At 48.6% G+C, this 22,277-nt stretch overlaps 12 protein-coding genes across 12 annotated transcripts; 8 read left to right on the forward strand and 4 right to left on the reverse strand.

Moving 5' to 3' along the window:
* The first annotated feature begins 175 nt into the window (after positions 1-175).
* Positions 176-1,123, forward strand: BX661DRAFT_175348 (Triosephosphate isomerase). Its single transcript, XM_051534045.1, has one exon. The coding sequence runs from the start codon at positions 283-285 to the stop codon at positions 1,033-1,035; it is 753 nt and encodes a 250-aa protein (XP_051395089.1). The 5' UTR covers positions 176-282; the 3' UTR covers positions 1,036-1,123.
* BX661DRAFT_175349 (uncharacterized protein) lies at positions 1,124-2,209 on the reverse strand. The gene is made up of 2 exons (XM_051534046.1): positions 1,938-2,209; positions 1,124-1,806 (listed from the first exon to the last, which is right to left on the reverse strand). The coding sequence occupies exons 1-2, from the start codon at positions 2,028-2,030 to the stop codon at positions 1,141-1,143; spliced, it is 759 nt and encodes a 252-aa protein (XP_051395090.1). The 5' UTR covers positions 2,031-2,209; the 3' UTR covers positions 1,124-1,140.
* A 144-nt stretch (positions 2,210-2,353) lies between these two features.
* Positions 2,354-3,992, forward strand: BX661DRAFT_175351 (FAD dependent oxidoreductase-domain-containing protein). Its single transcript, XM_051534047.1, has one exon. It carries the CDS (start codon positions 2,441-2,443, stop codon positions 3,944-3,946), a length of 1,506 nt encoding a protein of 501 aa, XP_051395091.1. The 5' UTR covers positions 2,354-2,440; the 3' UTR covers positions 3,947-3,992.
* On the reverse strand, positions 3,993-6,550 carry BX661DRAFT_175354 (rab-GTPase-TBC domain-containing protein). Its single transcript, XM_051534048.1, has 4 exons — positions 5,973-6,550; positions 5,248-5,290; positions 4,765-5,070; positions 3,993-4,604 (listed from the first exon to the last, which is right to left on the reverse strand). Exons 1-4 carry the CDS (start codon positions 6,180-6,182, stop codon positions 4,192-4,194), a joined length of 972 nt encoding a protein of 323 aa, XP_051395092.1. The 5' UTR covers positions 6,183-6,550; the 3' UTR covers positions 3,993-4,191.
* Positions 6,551-6,976: 426 nt separating this feature from the next.
* Positions 6,977-7,892, forward strand: BX661DRAFT_175361 (peptidase S24/S26A/S26B/S26C). Its single transcript, XM_051534049.1, has one exon. The coding sequence runs from the start codon at positions 7,169-7,171 to the stop codon at positions 7,739-7,741; it is 573 nt and encodes a 190-aa protein (XP_051395093.1). The 5' UTR covers positions 6,977-7,168; the 3' UTR covers positions 7,742-7,892.
* BX661DRAFT_175366 (uncharacterized protein) lies at positions 7,893-9,890 on the forward strand. The gene has a single exon (XM_051534050.1). The coding sequence runs from the start codon at positions 8,161-8,163 to the stop codon at positions 9,448-9,450; it is 1,290 nt and encodes a 429-aa protein (XP_051395094.1). The 5' UTR covers positions 7,893-8,160; the 3' UTR covers positions 9,451-9,890.
* Positions 9,891-11,542, reverse strand: BX661DRAFT_175368 (mate-domain-containing protein). Its single transcript, XM_051534051.1, has one exon. It carries the CDS (start codon positions 11,494-11,496, stop codon positions 9,928-9,930), a length of 1,569 nt encoding a protein of 522 aa, XP_051395095.1. The 5' UTR covers positions 11,497-11,542; the 3' UTR covers positions 9,891-9,927.
* Positions 11,543-12,908: 1,366 nt separating this feature from the next.
* On the forward strand, positions 12,909-13,578 carry BX661DRAFT_175370 (uncharacterized protein). Its single transcript, XM_051534052.1, has one exon. The coding sequence runs from the start codon at positions 13,005-13,007 to the stop codon at positions 13,470-13,472; it is 468 nt and encodes a 155-aa protein (XP_051395096.1). The 5' UTR covers positions 12,909-13,004; the 3' UTR covers positions 13,473-13,578.
* A 165-nt stretch (positions 13,579-13,743) lies between these two features.
* BX661DRAFT_158946 (uncharacterized protein) lies at positions 13,744-14,925 on the forward strand (the record flags this gene model as incomplete). Its single annotated transcript, XM_051533291.1, has 1 exon — positions 13,744-14,925. The coding sequence occupies exon 1, from the start codon at positions 13,861-13,863 to the stop codon at positions 14,923-14,925; it is 1,065 nt and encodes a 354-aa protein (XP_051395097.1). The 5' UTR covers positions 13,744-13,860.
* A 641-nt stretch (positions 14,926-15,566) lies between these two features.
* On the forward strand, positions 15,567-17,902 carry BX661DRAFT_175374 (uncharacterized protein). The gene is made up of 2 exons (XM_051534053.1): positions 15,567-16,323; positions 16,580-17,902. Exons 1-2 carry the CDS (start codon positions 15,795-15,797, stop codon positions 17,824-17,826), a joined length of 1,776 nt encoding a protein of 591 aa, XP_051395098.1. The 5' UTR covers positions 15,567-15,794; the 3' UTR covers positions 17,827-17,902.
* Positions 17,903-18,226: 324 nt separating this feature from the next.
* On the reverse strand, positions 18,227-19,528 carry BX661DRAFT_129509 (major facilitator superfamily domain-containing protein; the record flags this gene model as incomplete). Its single annotated transcript, XM_051532531.1, has 2 exons — positions 18,227-18,826; positions 19,025-19,528. Coding segments are annotated over 2 exons (1,104 nt in total), but the record flags the coding sequence as incomplete, so codon positions are not given.
* A 1,581-nt stretch (positions 19,529-21,109) lies between these two features.
* On the forward strand, positions 21,110-22,271 carry BX661DRAFT_175381 (Frag1/DRAM/Sfk1). Its single transcript, XM_051534054.1, has 3 exons — positions 21,110-21,200; positions 21,314-21,359; positions 21,466-22,271. Exons 1-3 carry the CDS (start codon positions 21,174-21,176, stop codon positions 22,125-22,127), a joined length of 735 nt encoding a protein of 244 aa, XP_051395100.1. The 5' UTR covers positions 21,110-21,173; the 3' UTR covers positions 22,128-22,271.
* Positions 22,272-22,277: the final 6 nt, after the last annotated feature.

Here is a 22,277-nt window from a genome sequence, read left to right on the forward strand (position 1 = left end):
AAAAATAGGATAAGGGCACACATGGGTCGATTCGCGGGTTCGAGGTGAGAAGTTGAGGAGGAGGGGATTTTGGGGAGGCATTATGAAATCGAGGGCAGCCCGGCAAGCGAAAGCCAGCGGCCATATTGGCTCGAACCAACCTTGGTCAAAGCACCCATCCATCGCGCAAGCTCTTCTCTTTTCACCGCGCTCTCTAAAAACAATATTTTGCTTTCTATCATTTTTTTCACACACCCACACACACCTTAACAAATCCTCTTCTCTTCAAGCACATTATCAACAATGGTCTCTCGCACTTTCTGGGTCGGTGGTAACTGGAAGATGAACGGCTCCGTCGCCGCCATCAAGGACCTCGCCACCACTTTCAACGCCGGCAGCTCGCCCTCAGACGTCGAGGTTGTCATCGGCGCCCCCTTTGTCTACGTGCACCTCCTCTCCGAATCCCTGCGCAAGGACTGGGCTGTCGCCGGCGAGAACTGCTATGTGGAGTCCAGCGGCGCCTACACTGGCGAGATCAGCCCCGAGATGCTCAAGGATGTCGGAGCCCAGTGGGTCATCCTCGGCCACTCCGAGCGCCGCAGCATCCTCGGCGAGTCCGACGATTTTACCGCGCAAAAGTGCGTCAAGGCCCTGGCTGCCGGCCTCAAGGTCGCCTTGTGTGTTGGCGAGCTTCTCGAGGAGCGTGAGGCTGGAATCACCCAGCAGGTTGTCGAGCGCCAGCTGGATGCCGTCATCAAGGTGCTCAAGGAGGAGGACTGGGCTAACGTTGTCATTGCCTACGAGCCCGTCTGGGCCATTGGTACCGGCAAGGTCGCTACGCCCGACCAGGCCCAGGAGACCCATGCTGCCATCCGCGAGTACCTGAAGAAGGCTATTTCGCCCAAGGTCGCCGAGGAGACCCGTATTGCATACGGTGGCTCGGTCAACGGCAAGAACTGCAAGGAGGCCGCCCAGAAGCCCGACGTCGATGGTTTCCTCGTCGGCGGTGCCTCGCTCAAGCCCGAGTTCCTTGATATCGTCAATGCCACCCAGTAATTTTAAATAATTTTCCCATTACCTTTTTCTATACTTGCAGTCTTTTGACTGGGAAGAAAAATAAATATTATCTTTAAAATAAAAAGCAATGTACAAGTTGGCCCCTCACATGGGTTTGTGCTGTTTGCGCGCAGTGGTCCTGTTTGCCGCGGTCCGGCGCTTCTTAAACAGTGCACCCATTGCGGCCGGGTCCTCCTCAGCACCATCATTGTTGATGTTGCCGATCTTGATGGCACCAGATGCTACTGTCTTCTCCTTAATTTCAAACTGGCTCAGCCGTTGCGGATTATTCCCATCCGCATCGTCGAGCACCCCTGCGCCGCTCCGCTTCACTCCCTGCGTACCCTCATATCGCGACAAATGGATCCTCCGACCGACACTCGACCCAGAGCGCGCAGCCTTACGCTCCGGCCGCACTTCTGCCGCCGGCTCTGGCTCTTCGACAACCTCCCACGCGCCAACAATGCCAGCATCGTCTGCCCTTTGGTTGGACTTGTCCTGCACGTCCGGCTCGCTAGACTCTGCGTGGCCCTTCTTTTCATCCTTTGCGCTTACGCTGGGTTTCTCGTCAGCTGCGGATGCCTTGGGAGCTTCGCCCTTGTTGCCAATGTCCCTGTTGTAGCTGAGCATTGCCGCGCGCTCGATCTTGTCCAGATCCGAGCGCAGCTTCTCTTCTGCTTCCCGCTTTTCCTTTGAATCGGTTTCGATCTTGCGAAGATACTTTTGCACGCATTCTTTATGCTTCGCCCCACGCTCATGCATATCCCGACTCTACAAAGAATGGGCAAAAAACGCGCATTTGACATTTGAGAGGTGCAAATAAACAAACGCACATCAGTTAACATATGATTTATTTTCGTTGTTTCGGACAATAATATTCTTCAATTTTTATCAAGACTTACTGATTTGTTGTCGTGCACAAAGATCTGGCAGTACTGGCACCAGTACTTGGTGCTGCGGTCCCATGGCGCCTTGCGTTGCGCCGACGAGGACATTATTGTCTTTTTTGAATGTTTTAAAGGCGGTGTGTGAGAAAATATAAAGGTGAATATGCGAGTCCGGGATATACTGCGAAGAAGTGAAGCTGCCCTTATTTGCAAGCGTGCAAATATTAGCTGGAGATAAATTCATCAACAGAAAAAGGCCAAAGTTGGTCGATAATATAGGGGTTAGGTTCACGTGAATAGAGTCAATTTTCAGCCCTGCCCCTTTTCAATCGAAGAAATTTAAACCAATTATATTTGCAATTTTTTGTTGTGTGTGTGGGGGGATAAAAAATGAAATGTGTTCAGGCACACAGATTCGATTTTCCCCTCCTTTTTTATCTGCCTTGATTGTTTTGTTTTGTTCCCCTTGCACTTTAATTTTCCATACCCTTATTATATTTCCATTTATAATTTGCAATATGGTCGACAGCCGAGAGACAATAGTCGTTATTGGCGCCGGGATAGTTGGTGTATCTACAGCGTATTTTACAATGAAGAAGCTGGTCTCAGAGCACCCGTCCTCCGCAACCCGCCCACGAGTCATACTCCTTGAGCAGTGCGAGCCCGGCTGCAGCGCATCGGGAAAGTCCGGCGGCTTCCTCGCCCGCCACTGGTCAGACGGCACCGACACAGAACAGCTTGCACAATTCAGCTACGACCTGCACGCCAAGCTAGCAGCCGAACACGACGGAGCCACCAAGTGGGGCTACCGACCGCTGGACACCTTTTCTGCCGAAATCGACCGCATCCCCGTGGCACCCTCCAAGCAACGCAAGAAGGGGCACCAAAGGACAGAGTCCGAATCCATCGTGACCTCCATCGAGGTCATTGCGCCGCAGCCGCATTTGTTGTCGCCCTTTGCCACAAATTACTCGTGTTCGGGGACGCCCAGCGCCCTTGAGGATATCCAGACCAGCACGCATGCGTCGATCTCGGTTCCAGACTTACAGGCTGTCAAGAGTGTGCCGCCGGAGACTGTGCCGTGGCTTAAAACCAACGTTTTGACGAATCTGCGCCAGGTCGGTGGCACTGGAAATACCGCGCAGGTTGATCCGCTGAAACTCACGCGGGCGATGCTCGCTGAGGCTAAAGCACTGGGACTCGAGGTTGTCCGGGCCAAAGTTATTGATGTGGCCGAAACTGGATACCGTCCGCCAGTCATTGAGCTCTCCATAGACAACCACCATACTATCTCGCAGGACATGCTGAGCATAATCAAGCCAAAGACCGCCGCCCAGGTGATGATGGAGCTGGACGACGCGCGCAACGTCAACAATGGCGTGTCTAGGACCACCAAGCCCTACGTTGTGGTACTCGATCAGGTGGGGCTGGATATTCCCGCTGACAAGATTGCCGTTGCCTGTGGCGCCTGGGTGACCTCGTGTCTGCGCTGGGAGGCCTTCCGCGAGGTTTCCGCCAGCCAGATCCCCATCCAAGGCCTGCGCGTCCACTACCTCCTGGCCAAACCAAAGGTTGAAATCCCAGCCCAAGCGGTATTCGCCGAAATCAACGGCACCGTGTATAGCGGCGAAGACGCTATTGAGATATACCCGCGGCCCGACGGCTCCGTATTTGTCTGTGGCGAGGCCCTTGACGATCCCGAAATGCCACCGCATAATCCTTTTGAGCCCGTGTACAGCAAGCATGCGACCAGCCGGCTCAAGCAGATTGTCAACGATGTCAGCCATGCACTGTCCTTTGATGTGATCCAGTATGGTTTGGCCTGCCACTTGCCTGTTCATGCGAAGGGCATTCCGGTGATCTCAAAGGTACCAACAACTAAGGGGTTGTATATTGCCGCCGGACATGGGTGCTGGGGCATCCTGAACGGGCCAGCCACTGGGCTTGCTGTTTCTGAGTTGCTGCTCGACGGAAAGTCCACCACGCTTGACTTGACAAACTTTAGGCTAGACAGGTGGTACTGAACAAACGAAACAAATAATAAACCTTATTTATATTTATATTTCCATATGCATGTGTATTTATTAATTTATAATATTTGTGAATTGCAAATAAAAAATGGAATTACGCTCAGTCGCGATGCTGGCAGATGGCTCTATTGCTGTAGTTGTAGTTGCGTCCTCAAGTGCCAATAACAAAATGTAATAAAAGTTGGTCCATGTAAATTATTAGATAAAGCGCGTCATGATTAATTTTATTTTTTGCAACTTCAAGAACGAGGACTCATTGTTGCGCTGTATCTGACCTGTATCTCGCTCCGGATGTTGTACGCCTGGCTAACTATCCGGCTGATATTCATTTTCGGCAGTCGCAGCAGCATCGATCTGATCTCTGACTGCTCCAGGTCCTCCAGCAAGTCCTTTAGGTGTCTGAGTATGGCCAGGCAGACAAACGGGTGGAACTCGATGTAGTCCGGCATGGCAAAGTAGACGTCCCACAGACTCAGCACACTGGGCGTCGGCAGTTCTTTGGACAAGAGGTAGCGCAGCCAAGAAGACGCCCACTCGCTGACGTCCAGCTCCTCCTCCTCAAAGTAGTTGTATAGCTCGGGCATCAGCATTCGGAAGTACGATAGGAACTGGGCCACGCGCTTGTTGATGTTGTTGTCTTGCGACGACTCGGCTAAACAAATGAAAAAGAATAAGTGAGCAGTGTGTGATTTTTATTTTGGCTGCAAACAAAAAATGAGCTCATTGTTTGGAGAAGCAGTGGAAGAATTTGCCAAACTGACAGCGAAACTTGCATTCAATGACAAAGGCATACCGAGATGATGATTACTTACATAGCACATTGGCCAGACGCTCGAAGCAGCTGTAGACGTCGCACTCATTCCGCATTGTAATGACAAACGGCGTGCAAACTGAAATGAGTGCTGGCGAGTACTCAACATGGTTGTGGCAGTTGATGTACGCACAAATGACGGCCTCAAAGATATCCGGCGCGGTGTGCGGGTCCAGCAGGACCTCCTTTTTTGTGCGCATCAGGTACCGATTGACCTCGCCGCGCACCCGTTTGCTCACTTCGACATTCTCCTTGTCAATATCCTGGTACGACTCGTAGCGGGCGCGGCGTTGTGTGAACTCGTTTGCTACGTTGTATAGCACAGTGGCAATTTGCGTGTTTTTTTGGGAGAGGGAAGGGAGCGAGAGATCGAAGTTTCAGATGAGATTTTATGGGCGGTATAAGCAAATTCACGATTTTGACAATGATGAGCTCATGAATAGAACATGTGCAATTGGGCGCATTGTCCATAGTGGCAACTTACATCTGTCTGATTTCTCGACCCCAAGCAGGTACTTCCAAACCTCCTAATTGGCCAGCAATGATGTATTAAAATAGCAGCGATGGTTAGAATCAACATGTCGGAACGCTTTTCCGGGCACCAATTAAAGTATCACACACATATGTAACAATTGAAAAAACAAGATCATGATGCAAATGAAAATCGTGATAATAATACTTCAGTCACACGTACAAAAAAGCATGTATCCGAATATGTTTCTTTTTGGCGATGACGATTGCTTGCCGCTCGCCGCAATTGGAATGACGATGATTAAATGCCCACAATTGGAGCGGAGAAAAATAAAAACAGGCGCGGAAAGTGACATGTGCACACCAAGTGCGCCCAGCAGCATGTAAGGTGAAAAAACAATTTGTTATAGCGTATCGGCTATTTTTTTCTGCTCGAGTGATTTTTTATAAAAAAAGGACCTTGGAACAAGAAACAGCTCAATAAGGTGTGTGCATTAAGCATAATCAAAAACAAGTTGTGAAAATAAACCAATCCCTATTTTTCACATTTAGAAACCCCTTTCTACACGCTAATGCGTGGGAAGGAGGTCAAAGCAGAAGGGGGAGAGAAGAGTGAGAGATGTGGATGCGGATGAGCTCCGTAGCGTTCCGAAAGTAAGAATATCTGGAAATTAAAGTTGTATCTTCCAGGCAGATGGGAACATAATAAAAAATATCCCAACATTTTGTTGTACTTACTCCGCGAATTTCGTCTGGAATTCCATGGCGGGCAAACTTGCGCAGCTTATTAACGTCGACAAACACCTCTGACTCGAGGACCTCGTCAAAGTCCTCTCGCAGCAGAGTCGAGTGCAGTGGCGGCGAGGCGCGGCGGCGACTGGGGCTGCTTCCTGATACTGATACTGCCGATGAGCTTGATTCTGACGATGCTGGTGGGCTCCGAGACATGGCTGTGGTTTGGCTGCGGTTCGGCTGCGGTTTTGTGTGTGTCTGTTGTGCCTTGTCGAATGAGCGAATTCAAAATTATATAGAGAAAAAATATAGCTAAGTTTGTAGCAAATAGTACAGGCAGTAAAAGGTATAAAATTAAAAACAAATGAAAATGAAAAATAGGAGCAGGCAGAGAAAGAGGGTGTGGAGGGGAAGGAGATAGGCACGGGCCTGCCGACTGGTAGATAAAAAGAATGAAAAGATGATGAAGAGCGAAACAGCAAAAGAGAGTTTTGGGGAAATAAGGTCTGGGTTTGTAGAAAGATAAAAAAAGCATAAGGGGATTATAATCATTTTTTCTAATATCAAAAAGCGGGTTATTTCAGCGAAGGAAAACTGTTGGATTTCCCTTGGATTTTTCCTCAATATTTTAAAAATACAACAATCAAAATACAAGGCCTTTTTTGTGACTTTGTATTTTATCTCGAGCTTTGGCCCCTCGCCTGTGGCCTGACTTTTCTTCTCGCCCTTGTAATGTTTTGAAGACAATGAATGATAATGGATCTGCACCGAAATGCGCACTTGCGCATCTGCGCTCTGTGTTCCTCCCAGGCGCGTTGATGCAATGCAATGCAAAATAGCTTATGAAGTTGTCGCAAAGAAAAGTACTACAAGAAAATATTGTCTCGACCGGGAATATCGCCTTTTCCCGCTTTCCTCCGGCTATCCGCATCCACAGGCACCATAACTGCCCGCAGCGCACCTAGCTGCCGCAGCCCCAGCCGCAGAGCAGTCAGCATTTCACTTCCGTGACGACATACCACTGCTTTTATTTTCTATTGTGCCCGGAAAGCCTGGCCCTCGCTTCCGATATTTCTTTACACACGTACGACTACCATTCGCGCTGACATCTTGCAGGCACAATCAGAGCCACAGGGCCAGAGTCAAATCAGCCACTTTTCCAGTCGAAAACGACATTATTAACAAAAAACTGGTTTTTGAGCATGGCATCAGCGCGCGTAAGTGGCGCCAGTATTCTAACGAGGCACTGGCGCAAGGCGTTCTACGGCATCGGCGCCTTTTCGGTCTTCACATTCACCACCGACAACATAGTGACGCTGCAGATGATCAGCGGGCGGTCGATGCAGCCGGCGCTCAACCCAGACTCGAGCCGGCTGTGGCGCGACATCGTGCTCATGGACCAGCGCGTGCGCGGTGGCATGTATGTGGAGCTGCTGAAGCGCGGCGACGTTGTCACATTTGTGTCACCTTCAAACCCAGATCTCCTCCTGGTCAAGCGCATTATTGCGCTGCCGCATGACTGTGTGGTTCCTCTGAGCAGCACTGACTCGTTTGTGAGGATACCTGCGGGTCAGTGCTGGGTCGAAGGCGACGAGTCCTTTCATAGCGGCGATAGCAACTCGTTCGGCCCCGTGCCCATGGCGCTGTTGAGGGGCCGCGTGCTGACGCCTGTGTGGCCACCGTCGAGGCTGGGCGCGCGCGTGGCTGGCATGCCCGAGTGGAAGAAGTCCCGGGTCTACGTGGATGGACGCACTCGGCTGTCCTCAGCCTCTTGAATTAATATGTTGGTTGATCAAAATCAATGCATATGAATGAATAAGCCCCAGGATCTAGATCCTACAGCTGAATTTGATTTAGAAAAAAAACCCCGCGTGATTATATTATGCTCCTTGACTTTTCGTCTTTGCTCTCTTTTTTATTTTTCTCCACTTAATTCTCTTTTATAAACTTTTGAAATCAAGTCTGCACTTTATAAATTCGAGACCCATGAGCAGCCCCACAAACGACAGCAGGTACGTTGGACATCTATTTTCTTTGCTTCACACGGGCGGGTGGCTAGCACACTTCTCAGGTTTTGATTGACTAACTACACCTTTGTTTCTTATGTTAAAATAGCGCGTCCAGGAAAAGACGCTGGGACGCGAACGACGAGTCCGACAAGGCGCCACCAACAAACCAATACGTTCCTCCGCCAATGGACGCGCCTCCAAAGAGAAGAGCCGGCGCATCAACTCTTTTTACGGCCAACATTGATATCAATAGCTCGACAAACCGCCAGTATCTGGCCAGCAACTCGGCACACCGCGCCATCATTGAATCAGCCGGTGTTGAAGTCTCGACCAAGGGCAGGTACTGCCCGAACACAGAAAAAGCCACCGATGCCGACCCTGCATTGCATCTACATATCGAGGCGCCGTCGCAAGAGTGCCTTGACAGGGCAATTGCAATGGTCGAGCGTCTGAAGACAGAGGCGCCCAGCGAAGAATCTGCTGGATCGTCGCAGGCCATGGCAGCAATGGCGCTGAATGACAGCAGCGAATACGGCGGCGTGAACCGCCATTACCGGCCCGGGTCTGCCTCGGGCTCTGCCTCGGGAAGCCACAGTGGCCGGCTGCAGGAAAAGGTGTTTGTAGACATGGAGTCTGAGCGTGGATTCAACGTGCGCGCAAAGCTCATTGGCACAGGGGGCGAAAACATGAAGTATATTCAGAACACGACAGGCGCCCGCGTGCAGGTGCGGGGCCGCGGATCCGGCTTTGGCGACGGCCCAATGGCAGCAGACTCGAACGAGCCCATGCATCTCTATGTCACGGCACGTACCGAGGAGGCCCTCACCCAGGCGAGGGATTATTGCCAAAGCTTAATTGACACTATCCGTTCACAGTACTTTGAGTTTAAGGACGGCGGCAGCCGGAGGCAAGACTACCATTCGCAGGGCAGCGGCAGTAGAGACTCCCGTGATCGCCAAGCGGGCCACTACCAATCACAGCGCTATGAATCGTATCCGAACGGGCGCTCCCAGCGGTCATACTCTAGGTCGTACTCTGGAAACCAGAACCAGCCCTCATCTGGATACTACGACCAAGCGGCAGCCTCCAATTACGACCAGCAGCAGCCGTACTCTGCAACCCCAGATGCAGCAGCCGATCCGCAATCGGCAGCTTTGGCTGGCGGCGATGCAGCTGCGTATGAAGAGTATATGAAATATTGCACGCAGTACTACCAGTACTACGGGACATACCCGGACCATTCCAGCTACTACAGCCAAACTGATGCGAGTGCGCCGGTACAGCCTGCCTCTGTGTCCGGTACCACTGCCGATGCGACAGGCGGCCACACATACGCGCAGCCCTCTGAGGCAACGCCATCCTCCCGCACGGCACCGACGCCAGAGGTGGTCGCGGAAATCAATGGCGATTACGAGGAAGGGTATCACAATGTCCCCCCGCCGGCAACCTACGCTGGCAACAACCAACAGGTATGAAACTCTACAGTGAACCTGTCTTGATATGTTGCGGATGCATCCTTGGTTTGTGACCATATAAAGTTTTTGCTCTGCTAAAAAACCCGCCAACTGACTCACCACATTTTGAAAACCTTGTCTGCAAAATTTGTCGTACCACTTTAAAACATACTTCGCCATCGTCACAAGGCTCAAATTTAAAAGAACAAGGTACCGCACTCTATGAACGGCACATTGCAAAATTCCCAATTGCGATTCCCTCGTCGCTGTATTACATTGCTCGCTCAGCACACTGTTCTAACATTACATTTTGGAAAAGTTTATTTTTTTTGTAGGAGCAGGCCAAAAGCAGATCCAAGAGCCGGCAACGCTACGAGTCCAAAGACCCGCTGTCATTGGTATTGAACAAGCACTCTAGAAACTAAATAACATAATAAATTTATTGTTAACAAAAAAAACTTTGTTCTGTGTGTATATCATATTTTTTTGTATATTTGCTCAAGCAGCGACAATGTCGTCCTGATTACCCGCAGCGGCAAACTGCTGGTTCTTGTTGACCTGCGCCAAGCATCTCCTGACTTCCTCCTTGTAATCGGCCGACACACAAATGTACAGCTGGCCAATAGCAGCCAGAATGACGCTAATGCTAAAGCCGAGCCACAGGCCAGAAACGCCCAAGGCGGGCGAGCCATACGTGAGGAACAGACACAACGGGAGTCCAATAGCGTAGAATGCGGGGAAATTGATCCATGCCCCGGCAGACTGGCGGCCAAGGCTGCGCAGAACGCCACCACTGACGCAGTTCATCGCGTCGGCCAATTGAAACAAGGCGCAGAGTGGCATGATCAATGCCACCTTTTCAATGACTTCGGGGTCGTTCGAGTACAAACGGCCCCACGAGCCAGCAACGACCACACAGAACAGGGACGTCATAGTGCCAGTGCATGCGCCCAGTACAATACCAACATTGGCAGAGACGCGGGATCTTTTAGCACGCTCCTGGCCCAGCAGATTGCCAACACGGTTGCTGATGGCGATGCTAAGGCCTGCAGTCAGCTGGTAGGTCATCGAACAAGTGTTGATGACAATACTCTGCGCAGCCAGGGTGGTCGTGCCGAGGTAGCTGGCAGCAATGGCCATGAGCTCCCAGGCGGCCCAGTCTGAGCACACCAGAATCATCGAGGGAATGGCCAGGCGGTAGTAAGGCACCATTGTAGTCACCGCGCGCCATGTCCACCCGCCCCAAGCCTCGCGAGCATCGCTGCGCACGCAGTACATCAGGATTCCAATCAGCATTGCCCAGAAAGTGATCACATTGGCCAGTGCCGCGCCCAGGAAGCCAATTCCCACGTATGGCGACCACACCAAAAGGTAATTGTTTGCCAGGTGCAAGGGCAGTACGGCTAGCAGCACGTATGTGCTGGATTTCATGTGACCCTGTGCCTGCAAAAACCGCTTAATGCACTCAAATGCCATCCAGGGGAGTGATCCCCAAAGCTGCATAGTCACAAATTTGCCGCATAATTGTGCTACCTCCGCATCCTGCTTGAGGGCCAGGAGTATCGGGGTTATGTACAGGAGCATGGGCAGGACGAGGAAAAAGTGTATGACAATGGAAATGAGACCGCGCTGCAGGTGGAAGCCCATCAATGTTTTATCCTTTGACGCCGTGAACGACGTTGAACAGAATGTGTCCAGTGCCGAGGCCAGCCCCACAGACGGAGCATTGACAAACATGAAGAGAGTCATGTTTGCAAGAGCTGCGGCAGCTAGCTCATTGGCACCCAGATGGCCTAGCGAGAGAATGTTGACAAAGTTGAAGCTGAACTGCAAAAAGTAGGACATCGTCACCGGAATGCTCCTGTAAAGCAGGATACCAGCCTCTTGCCTTAACATGTCCCGAGCGCTGATGTTATCTTGATCAATAAACTCATTGTAGAGCGTGGTATTTGATCTGGATGCAACAATGTTACCACCTGCCTCGGGAGCACCGACTGTGCTAATGCTGCTGCTGCTGTCGTTAGAGGTAGGATGTAAAAGAGGCGATGTTTCTGACTGACGCTCCATCGTGAGAATATCTATCAATAAAAATAAAATTCGAGTGCAAAAGGATGATCCAAAAACTGGGGTTTTTTTGGTTGCCTTGACTCCTCGATTTATACTTTTTTCTTGTCAGAGAAATTTTCTTCATCATGCAATGAACATACTTTAAAACAGTTGGAAAACGGGTTTAACACTATCCTAGAATCCCCGTGTCAATGCCAAAAAAAAGTGTACAATACATGAACTTTTTTATGATCGTGGTCTTTCCCATTTGGTATTTTTTAGATTGAATATTCCGTCCCCAAAAAAATGCAAGCGAATAAGAGTTGGTGAACATTTTGGCGCGTGTCCGAGCGTTCGTTCAAATAAAAATAAACAAAATGGCTTTAATGCACAGACAATGTTGACATTTTTAAATAAGTGGCTAATCTGCAACCCCCAAAATGCGTCTATGGGAACTTGTGCATTCGCATTTCTGCGAACAAGAAACAAATCAAATGACATTGATGGTGTGCACCAAGAAAGTATATTCTAATTTGGTTAAAATGGAATCTACTTACTGTCAATAATATGCCCTGGTGCGTGAAGTATGACATTACGTGTTTTAAATTGCCGGAAAAAATAATATGCGCAATTTCAATTTTAATATATTTCACACAATGTATCTATTTTTCTCTCATAATATGCGCAAATTCACCAGTCAACAGAACAGGGTTTGCTATTCATTGATATTTGCGTTATTCTTTGAACTAATCAAAAGCGCACCTTTGCTTGTTAGTTATGTTACGCAGCCCAAGGAGATGGAAGTAGACGCTGAGGTTGAAAGTCGTGAAACAAGTTTCCATCTGCATGCCAATTGACAGGGTACTAATTGGATTATGCAGGAGTAAAGTAGGGAGGCATTATAATGATGCCTAGACATGCTCCCCATTTTGCAATGCACACGCGCGAGCGCACACATACGAAAACCAAAACATTGACTTGCCAAGATACCGGTCTGCTCGCAAAAGAATCAGTTATCGCCAACGGAGTGCACAACTGGCGAAGTGCACAACAAAGGTGACGAGGTACATATATAAGACGAGGCTGGCCCTAGTTCTACTCTTGCTTCCCTTGATAATAAATCCCTTTATAAATCCATCACCTTTCTAACACTACCACTATAGTGCTCCTTACACCACCCTCTCTTATAACAGTTAGATGCTAGTTTTATTAAGTAGGCTCAACCGCTCACTAATCACATTGCAATCGGAGTCTAGATCCTCATCAAGATTCCCTGTGCCTTAGAACACTGCCAGGAGGCTGTATAATCCCTCATAGTACTTTACAAAAATAAAGTTATTTGTCATCCCCTTATTCACAATGTGTCCATGCGGGCAATATAATAGACGCATTTTTGTTTTAAAGCGAGCACATTGTGTTTTTTTATCTGTGTGCTGAAAATTGTTTTTTTTTTACTTCTTTTGCTTCACTTTATAATTTTGTAAACCCACCAGACACAGACAGTAACATTTACACACTCAATCACTGCAATGGTCGGCATTTACTATCCCCTGGCTTCGTCTCTCTTTGCGAACGGTATTTTTGCCGGCTTGGGATGCTCAATGAACTTTGTGAGTGTCCCTTGCATTAGGGCGTCGTCAGACCCTCTGTCCGTATTTGCAACCAACCTCAAGAAGGCGGCTAAAATTGGCATTATTACTAGCGTCGTTGGCGGTGCATCTCACTTATACGTATGGTACCGCACTGGCAACCCTATTTCTCTCTTCAATGGCATTCTGTCGTTTGCGATAGTTCCGTTCACCATTCTGTTTATCAAACCGCTCAACGACACAATGCTTCGTATGCACAGCGAGAAATCAAAGGACAGCCGCAAGATAGCGATGCTTGTAGACAAGTGGAACTCACGCCAGTGGGTGCGCACCATTGCTGGGACTATTGTTTTTGTCATCAATATCAACCAATGCCTGGGCCTTGGGTGCTATACACTGTGGAACTAGGCCGCGGCTGGTAACCAAGTTTAAATTTTTACAACTGTTGACGGCCATTAGAATACTTTTCAACCAATGACAGAGCAATTCAATCAATAAAATTACATTACATCTCGTCACATTGTGTCCGATATATCAGATGTCACTAAACAATTGGCACGCGAGAAAGCCCAAAGTTGCATCTGCGTGGAAAATGTTCCGTACCTCCAAACAAAACACGCTTAAAATTGCATTTTATCGCTGCTAATTGCTAGTTTGTATAACTTGCAGGTATAAAACTAGAACAAAAGGACATTCGCGAGGTTTCTCAAAAAATAATAGTGGCGAATATTTTATTCACGATCAATTAAATAACATACTTTTGCATTTTACTCAGAATTTATTAGCTGCAATTAACATGGAACCAAGCAACTCCGGCATTAACACTCGTATTATTTTGCGCGAGTACGCCTCCAAGGGTGTCAACTCTACGTCATGTTTTAGCATTGACAGGAGCCAGCCCGTACACAGTGTTGATTCCCTGTCTGAAGGCCAGGTGCTTGTAAAAACATTCGCCCTCTCGGTTGACCCACACCTGCGCATTTACATCTCGGCGCCCGAGGGTTCCTCCGGTTTTAACTCTCCGTCTGAGCAGCATCCGCTAGGCGAGCCCATGGCCTCCATCGGCGTAGGGACTGTAATTGCTTCAAGAAGCGTGCTGTTCAAGACTGGTGATCATGTTCGCAGTATGACTATGCCGTGGCAGTCGTTTTCTGTGGTTGCAGATTACAGCCTTATTAAGCTTCCTCAAAAAGAGGATGTGCCCCTTTTGAGCTACCTTGGCATGCTTGGAATGCCTGCGTTTACGGCATATTTGGGCATAATTACCATCGGCAAGGCCAAGGCCAGAGAGACGGTTCTGGTATCGGCTGCGTCGGGCGCAGTCGGCCAAATAGTCGTGCAGCTAGCCAAGATCCACGGCCTGCACGTCATTGGTCTTGCTGGATCTGACGAAAAGACTGCCTTTGTCAAGAGCATTGGCGCTGACGCAGTCATTAACTACAAAGCTTGTGACAATCTGGACGCCGCCATCAGGCAGGTAATTCCCCAGGGCATCGACATTTACTTTGATTCTGTTGGTGGAAGCATCCTTGACGCAGCCATTCTCAACCTCAATGCGTATGCGCGAGTGATCCTGTGCGGCTCGATGTCTTCATTTGGGGCTGACAAGTCGCTGACTGAAGGCGTCAAGAACCTTGACGCGCTGATCACCAAGGAGGTCACCATGAAAGGTGTGCTTTACTCGCTGCATTCTGGGACCCAGGATGAAATTGAATTTTTCCAGGAAATGTCCCAATTGGTCGAACAGGAAAAAATAACGTTCAAGGTTGACGAGAGATCTGGCCTTGAAAGTGCGCCTCAAGCGCTAGTGGACCTGTACGCAGGGAAAAACTTTGGCAAGGTCGTTGTCAAGGTGGAGTAGCAATTGCTTTCTTTTGTTTTTCTTTAATATATTCCGGAAACAATTTTGGCCGCGTGGCATACCAAATCCGTTCATTGGTTCTTGTCTGAATATCCTATCCAGAAAAGAAGGAAAATCTGGTGCTCCCAGCATTGACAAAACGCTGCTCATTTTGCAGAAGTAGGCAGCTTGGCAGCCTCCTTTGTTTAATCAAAAGAAGCGAGTACCAGCATGCTGTATGTGCTTTGCTCATGTGCCCCGCATCTTTCTCCCCGAATTTCCGTATCCTTAAAAATCGGCCGTCCTGAAAGAAAACGAAGATGCCAGATACACAGTGAAATATATATAAATCGAATTCAAACTTGATGAATAAGTGAAATTGGTGACAATAGCCTGCAGGTCACAAGGCGCATACGCCCTGTTGCGCTTGGCTACTCGCATCTATTTTTCTAGTTTAATTCTTTATTGTTTATTTGAGAAGTTTTTCTTGCAACAATTCAATTGCTTTGCACGTGGAGGGAGTATTTGTTGAATGGCAAAACTGGCCCCTATTCTTGCACGAACAGACATGATGCATCTATTGGCTTGTAATTTGTTGCTCTCGCGGGTACGTAATTAAAGAGGCTTTCGGACATTATTATAATACATTGGAGCGCTACTTTTTTCTCTTTCTTTTTTAATTTACTCTCTCACTTTCGCTTTTTGTTATTCCCTTGTTTCTTGTGCGGTTCATCAAAATCTAATATTCATTTGTACATTTATTGTTGATATACGCTTTTCATTTACTCGTTCGCTCGCTTTCTCTCACGCACAAACACATTTTTTATTGTCATTATATCGAGCTTCCTGAAAAGCACGCAGCCGCACTGCTTATCACACGCCTGGAATACATGTCACCCACGGCCAAGGCAAAGGCAAAGGCGAAAGAAGGGCCGGCCGATCAACGCAATGGAATGCAAGCACAGCGGGAAGGTGAAGCTGTCTCTGAGCATGCATCTGAGCGAGGTGATCGTCGTGCATCGTCGGTTTCATATATTTTCCAGACTAAGCTCGGACTTTTAAGCAGGTACCTGGAGGACCACACGACAATGTCTCAGGACAAAATTTCTGTGACGCCAGGACCTTCCGAATCTCTTTCCAAGAATGGCGCTGGCCCGTCGAGAGTTGCTGTGCCAGAGCTCGCACGAGAATCTAATGTGCAGGGGCAAAGAGGGAAGCAAACACTGCGCAAGAGCCTTCGCAACCCAAGCACGGCAAATTATGGCGAACACCCGGTCACATATAACGTACGTCCGAAGGACAGCGGGGGAGCAAACTTGACTACTATCCATGCCCATCCGCAGATATTGGGCGCGAAAAAGCAAAAGCGTCTGGGAATATTCAACAAAGGCAAGGCGGTAGTTTCCAACGGCACAACAGGTAATATGACGCACTCAGGCTGCCATCTTTTGCACTCATGTCATGTAGTAGATACAGCGATGACCGTGGGTATTGGCTCGTATATTTCAGACACAAATGTGCCGCCACCAACTGACAAGCGCGACGATATTTGCAATTGCCGGAATAAATTGGCGGAATGTTTTGCCATCATGTGACCACATGTTTGACTTGGCACATTGCCGTCGAATTCTAATTTGTGTTTAAAATGGTTGCTTAACAATAATGATATATATAGGGATTGCGTTTTCCGAGAGGGAGTTTCTGGCATCTGCAAACATCAACCGCATCCGACTCGATGGCGCAGAGCACGCCGCAAGAAACAATAGTTCACCAGATGCGCACCCTCAGTTGCACCAGGCACTCGCGGATGACGAAGAGGACGCAGATGTGGGCAGCGGCATCAGACGTGAAAGCGAGGTAACTGGCAGAAGAATGAGCGTGAGCAGGGATAATGTCGAAAGCAATTTCTCACAGCACGACCACCAATTGCCGATACGCATAGGCCCCACAAGTGAGGGCCCTCCTTGCCACAATGCGTTCAGACAGCGATGCAGATCCTATGGCCATGTATCAAACATACAGGACACTGCGTCTTCCGCTGGGCAAAACCACGCGCATTTTTCCGATTCACCATTTGGATCGCATACCTGGCTGTCACGGCAAGCTCGGAGCGTGCACCCCACACCGCCCGCATCTGCTGACCGCGAATATGTGATGTTTGGGGAGCATGTCAGTGATTGCGGGACATCACCGGTGGCCAACGACACGACAAACATCCGCTTCTTACATCAAACAGACTTTTGCAGTTCTTTGCTTCTCGGATCAATATCTGATTGTTTGAACGAAAATTCTGAGCTGCAGCCTACCCCGCTGTCCAGCAGCAACAGCATGGATCTGGACGTCAGTCTTCTATTTGAAAGGCAGGACGCGTATGCCACAAATCCCTCGAATTCAGAATGTAACATCAGAGACTATTCGCTGGATGCACTGTCTGGGTTTAACAGCAGTTTTTTTGCTTCTCAGGACCTGCCCTACAACAGGTGCGTAGGCGACATCACGGTCGACGACCTTAGAGGCAGCCGGAATGAAGTAAACACGCGCTCCTCGCTTCTTTACCCGCCGCTACTGTCTTACCACCACCAGCACCAGCAGAACTACGGATTACCTAATGAGGTGAGCGCACAAAGCTTTGACACACTGCCCGAGTATGCACCACAGTTAGAGATGCCGCCTCCGTATCTATCTATGCACAGCATGTCCTCTCTGGCCGCTGGAAACGACAGCATAAACGAAATTCGCCGGTTCAACCAGTCGCGCGCTTACATTCCAATATCAGCGTACCCAAACAACCTTTTGCAAAGAAACCTTCTGCCATACGGAGATTTTGCCATGACTAGCACCCCGCCATACAGCGACATACCTGTGGCAAACAGCTGCTCAAGCCCAATTGATTTTAGGTACTATCCGCGCAGAATGAACTAATCAATCAACATGACAGCCCAAATTGTAGTATTGTTTTGCAATTTTTGTAATAATATTACAACTATTATAATGATTACAACTATGACTTGACTCGTGTCAAGGACAAAATAAACAGACCCCAAGCAGTGACCAACAAAATGCCTATAAATACCAGATACAAATATCTCCGGCGAGGAATTTTGACAGCCACCTGCGCTGGGTGGCCAACACGTTTTTGGGTGTCCGAATCGCTGTCTGTGTCGACAGCGCTATCGGCGGTGTTGTTGGGGCATTTACTGACAGCAAGCTTTTTTCTGTCGGAATTGCGCCCTGTGTCTTTAAACCCCGAACTCCTCGATTCTTCAGCGCTGGTGGTCACATATGGATCCTTTGAATTCAGGCGACCGCCGTTAAACTTGTAGTCAATCGCGAGCACGGAAATGGCAACAGCGAGCAGGATGCCAGCAAACGCAGCCAAGCTAAGAAGCACTGTGTCGTATCGGTTATGGTCAGAGTCTTGCAGGATTCCATTGAGCATCTCCATAATCGTGACGCTGGCAAACTCTGCGGAACGGATCAGGCCAAGGGCGGCTCCAGCAACCTCGTGGTTGTCGATGACCAAATTCATCAGTGAAAAAATTGACGCCGGAACCATTGAGCCGCTGAAATTCATCATGATGAGGGAGACCATGATGGGCACCTTGCGCACAAACGTGATAAACATTGATGCCAGGAATACCATGAGAGAACCGGCTAGGAACATATTAAGCCGACGGCCAATGCGGTTGATGAATATACCGATAGAAAAATGAAGCACGATTGGGATGATGTGCAAGTACACAAACAGCCTGCTCGACTCGACACGCGTGTACCCCCACTCGGTCTCCATCATCTCTGGAACGACTTCATGAAGCGGGATAAACAGCGTGCCCTGGACGCTGATGCACAAAAGTACTTGCCAGTATGGTCCGGGGAGTGCAGCCAGACCGTCGATCAGGCGCCGGGTTTTCATCCAACCGCGCTTGAATGGCCCGCCAACTGCATCAACTGACAGTCCCGGCAAGGACACAAAAGGTGTTGTGGCAGATGGATGCTTCTCAGGGAACACAATTGCCGAGTCCTTGTCAGAAACAATGTCCTCCTTGCTCTTGCCCGCAATTTCTGCCGAGCTGTGACCTATACAATTGCTGGGCTCCTCCTCTGAATTCACCATGTCGACGTCGCGCGAGTAATGCGAGTAGTGGATGAGAGCATATGCGCCGAAGCACAAAAGACCAAATGCCGAGAGACCCGTCGCAAGCCAAAATGGAATTGTAATGTTGCCATTCTTGCTCAGTATGGCAGTGACAGCGGCTGGGCCTGAAAACGACATCAGGCCACTAATCGTCGCTGCAAAACCAAACGCCAATGGCAGCTGCCGGCCCTTAAACCATTTGAACATGATAACCTCGCCGACCAGAAGCACAGCTCCGCCGCCCGTGCTGTATATTGCGCGGCCAATGAGGAATATGCTGAGCTTTTTGGAGCCCACTCCAATTGCACACACGCCGTTCCCGAGCAAAATCAGCGTTATGGCCAAGGCACCAGCCAGGGGCTCGCCCATTGTGTCTATGAGAAGCCCGGCTACAAATGGAGATACTGTACCAACCACCCAGACCATCGAGATAACAGACGCCCATTGCGTGTTATCTATCTCAAGCTCGTGTTTAAGTGTGCTCTTCAACGGCGACAAAAGAGACGACCCCATGCGCTTCCCCCCTAGAAATGCAAATGTATAGGTAAAAATATCATTAAAACCAATACTCGAATGAGTCAAATGTCAGTCCCAACATGTATATTTGCAGCTGAATCGGCCTGTATACATGCTTAGAACTTACAGCTCATCAGAACGACAATTAGTAGAACCGCTGCTTGCACCATGCGCAGCCGCGACATTCGTATCCGCCGGACATCAAACCTGCGTCCACTCGAAGACATTCTATTTAAAAGTCAAGTGTGTTTTAAAAAAGTGAGATTGGATATCTGCAAATATTTTCTGATAATGAGAGCGCGGCAGTGTGCATCATATAAGCGGTGTATCTTTTTCTTTTAGAAATGGTAGCCTATTCGTATGCATTCTCGCGATACTAGTACTAATTGTTAACTGTACAGGAGGCGCAATAAAACAAATACAGGATATAACAATAACGAGAGTTACTGCTTTCAAAAAACAGTCTAATGGTGTAAGGTTTGGGCTAAATATAAGCTCAGCTTACCATACAAGCTGTTCTGGGTAGAATTGCGGGGATGTTCTTTTTTCTCCATGCATGTTCGCAAAAAAAAAAATCTCCAAACATTCGTTGGTAACTCTATATGCAGGATGGGGTACGTTTACTATAAATTCAATTGTTGCAATATTGTACTCGCACTTGCGCGCACAGGGCAACTTTCTAATTGGATATGACTGCTGGATGACGAAAGAAAGGGTATGCGCTCGACATGCCGCCTGCATACATTTTATATTGTATATTGCAATTGTAGTTAATTTTATAACGGCGTTTACTGCAAACAAAATATCCAATGATGATGAAATAAAGTCCTCCACATAAAAGACAGACAGTAATACCGATCATTCCACCAGACTAAAAATGCATTTTTACAGTTTGAAACATGGATTTTGCAGTTGCCGAACAGAAGCTGCGTCCGCTAAACGATGAATGATTAGTTGATTCATTTTTGGATTTGCTTGATTTTATATGATGATAGATGTTAGTTCCAACACTAAGGACGACAACACGATAAAGTAAAAGAAGCCGTCCTACTCTGAGGAGCTTCGGCAGGCTCCCCAGCGCAAGACCTCCAAAACGAAGGGAAACAAGCGCAGGGAGCTGGTTGCCGCATTTCTTTCCCACGATTGTAACACGTAAGAAGCCATTGCGAGGGAATAAAATTCCTTCTGGCCCTACACTGACATAATCGTGAGATCGTTATGTTTTAAAAAACTTTTAGTGGAGCGCGAAGCGCCACCACACCAAACTGACGTCTATCGGGCCGCTGCTGATCGCCACAATCGAGCAGCTTTGGGATTAACGCACGTGATATGCGGGATGCACCTGCATATTTTACCTTCCCCTTTTTTTTAAGCATTTTGATTGTTTCTCCGCACACCCAATGTGGAATTGTGCGACAACAGCCACTGCGTTTCTGCGTGGCCAACGCGTGTTTGAATCGGCGCAAAAAGGGGGAGAGGGGATGTCTGTGATACGAAAAGATGGATGAAGCGCATCAAACCAAAGTTAAAACAATCTTTTCTCTTTGCTTTTTTATTTCAAAGATTTTCAGCTTTATTTTTATATTCCTCACCTATTTTATTGATACATTTATTCAGCATGGCAGGCGTTGCTACAGTTCAAAGGGTACGCAGTCGATTGAAACCGGGACAGCGCGGTGTGCCGTGTTTATACGAGCAGCACAAGAAAGCTAACATATTCTCGATACTACAATCCACGATTTTATTTGTCGCACTTAGGTTACCGGATGGTGGATCCCCTTCCTCCACACAGTGTTCGCATCGAGTAAGTACTTTTTTTTGCAAAATGAGCGCTGTTTATGCGAAGCACAACTTTCATGTTTGCTAAACGGTGACATCAGCATCGATCAATTTGCTCATCTTCATTGTAGCCGCCTTTCTCGGAGCACTGGTGATCGGGTGGAATCTTTACTACTTCAAAATCGTCAAGAACGAGCACTACGGCTACCCGCAAGAATGGTTCCCTTCGGTCTCGGCGACCATAGGCGATCGCTACCAAGGCCGGAGCTTCTTCCAAATTTTCATCGCACTTACCAGCCCCTCACGCCTGCTCCTCCATGTCTTCTGGTACGTCCTCCTAGCGCGCGCAGTGCCCAGAAAGGCCAAGGCGCTCTTCTGGGTCGGCTTCCTGCGCACATGGACATGCGGTGGCTGGGTCTACGTGACGTCTGGCGATGACCACGATGTGCACGACATCATGATGATCTTGTACATGCTCCTGACTGTGCCGTACATGATCCTATTGGTCAAATCGTGCGACAAGTCAATGTTCACTCATAGCGCTCGGGCTTTGGCTTTGAATAAGACTAGGCGCAGGTGGGTGAGCGCGCTATTCTTTGGGTCCATTCCGCCGATGATCTACTTTTTCATCAACCACAAGGTTCACAAGGTTCCTGGCGCATATACTACGTATGCGTTCTTTGAGTGGGCGCTTATCGTGTTCGATGTCATGTTCGACTCACTGGCTATGGTCGAGTTCAAGGCCCTGGATCTGGCCATCATCCCGAACAAGGCGGACGGGCTGCGCAGCTGAGCATACAAGTATATACATATGTGAACATGCGAGAGCGGGCACGGGCTGGCAGACAGACAAGTTGCACTTGTCTATTGTGCAATCATTGTTCCATTTTTGACTTATCGAAAATAAATAAACAAGCAAACAATTATTAAATTGTAACAGGAA

Source organism: Kickxella alabastrina (genome assembly GCF_025024165.1).
Source record: "Kickxella alabastrina strain RSA 675 chromosome Unknown BX661scaffold_1, whole genome shotgun sequence".
Classification (NCBI taxonomy): Eukaryota; Fungi; Kickxellomycota; class Kickxellomycetes; order Kickxellales; family Kickxellaceae; genus Kickxella; species Kickxella alabastrina.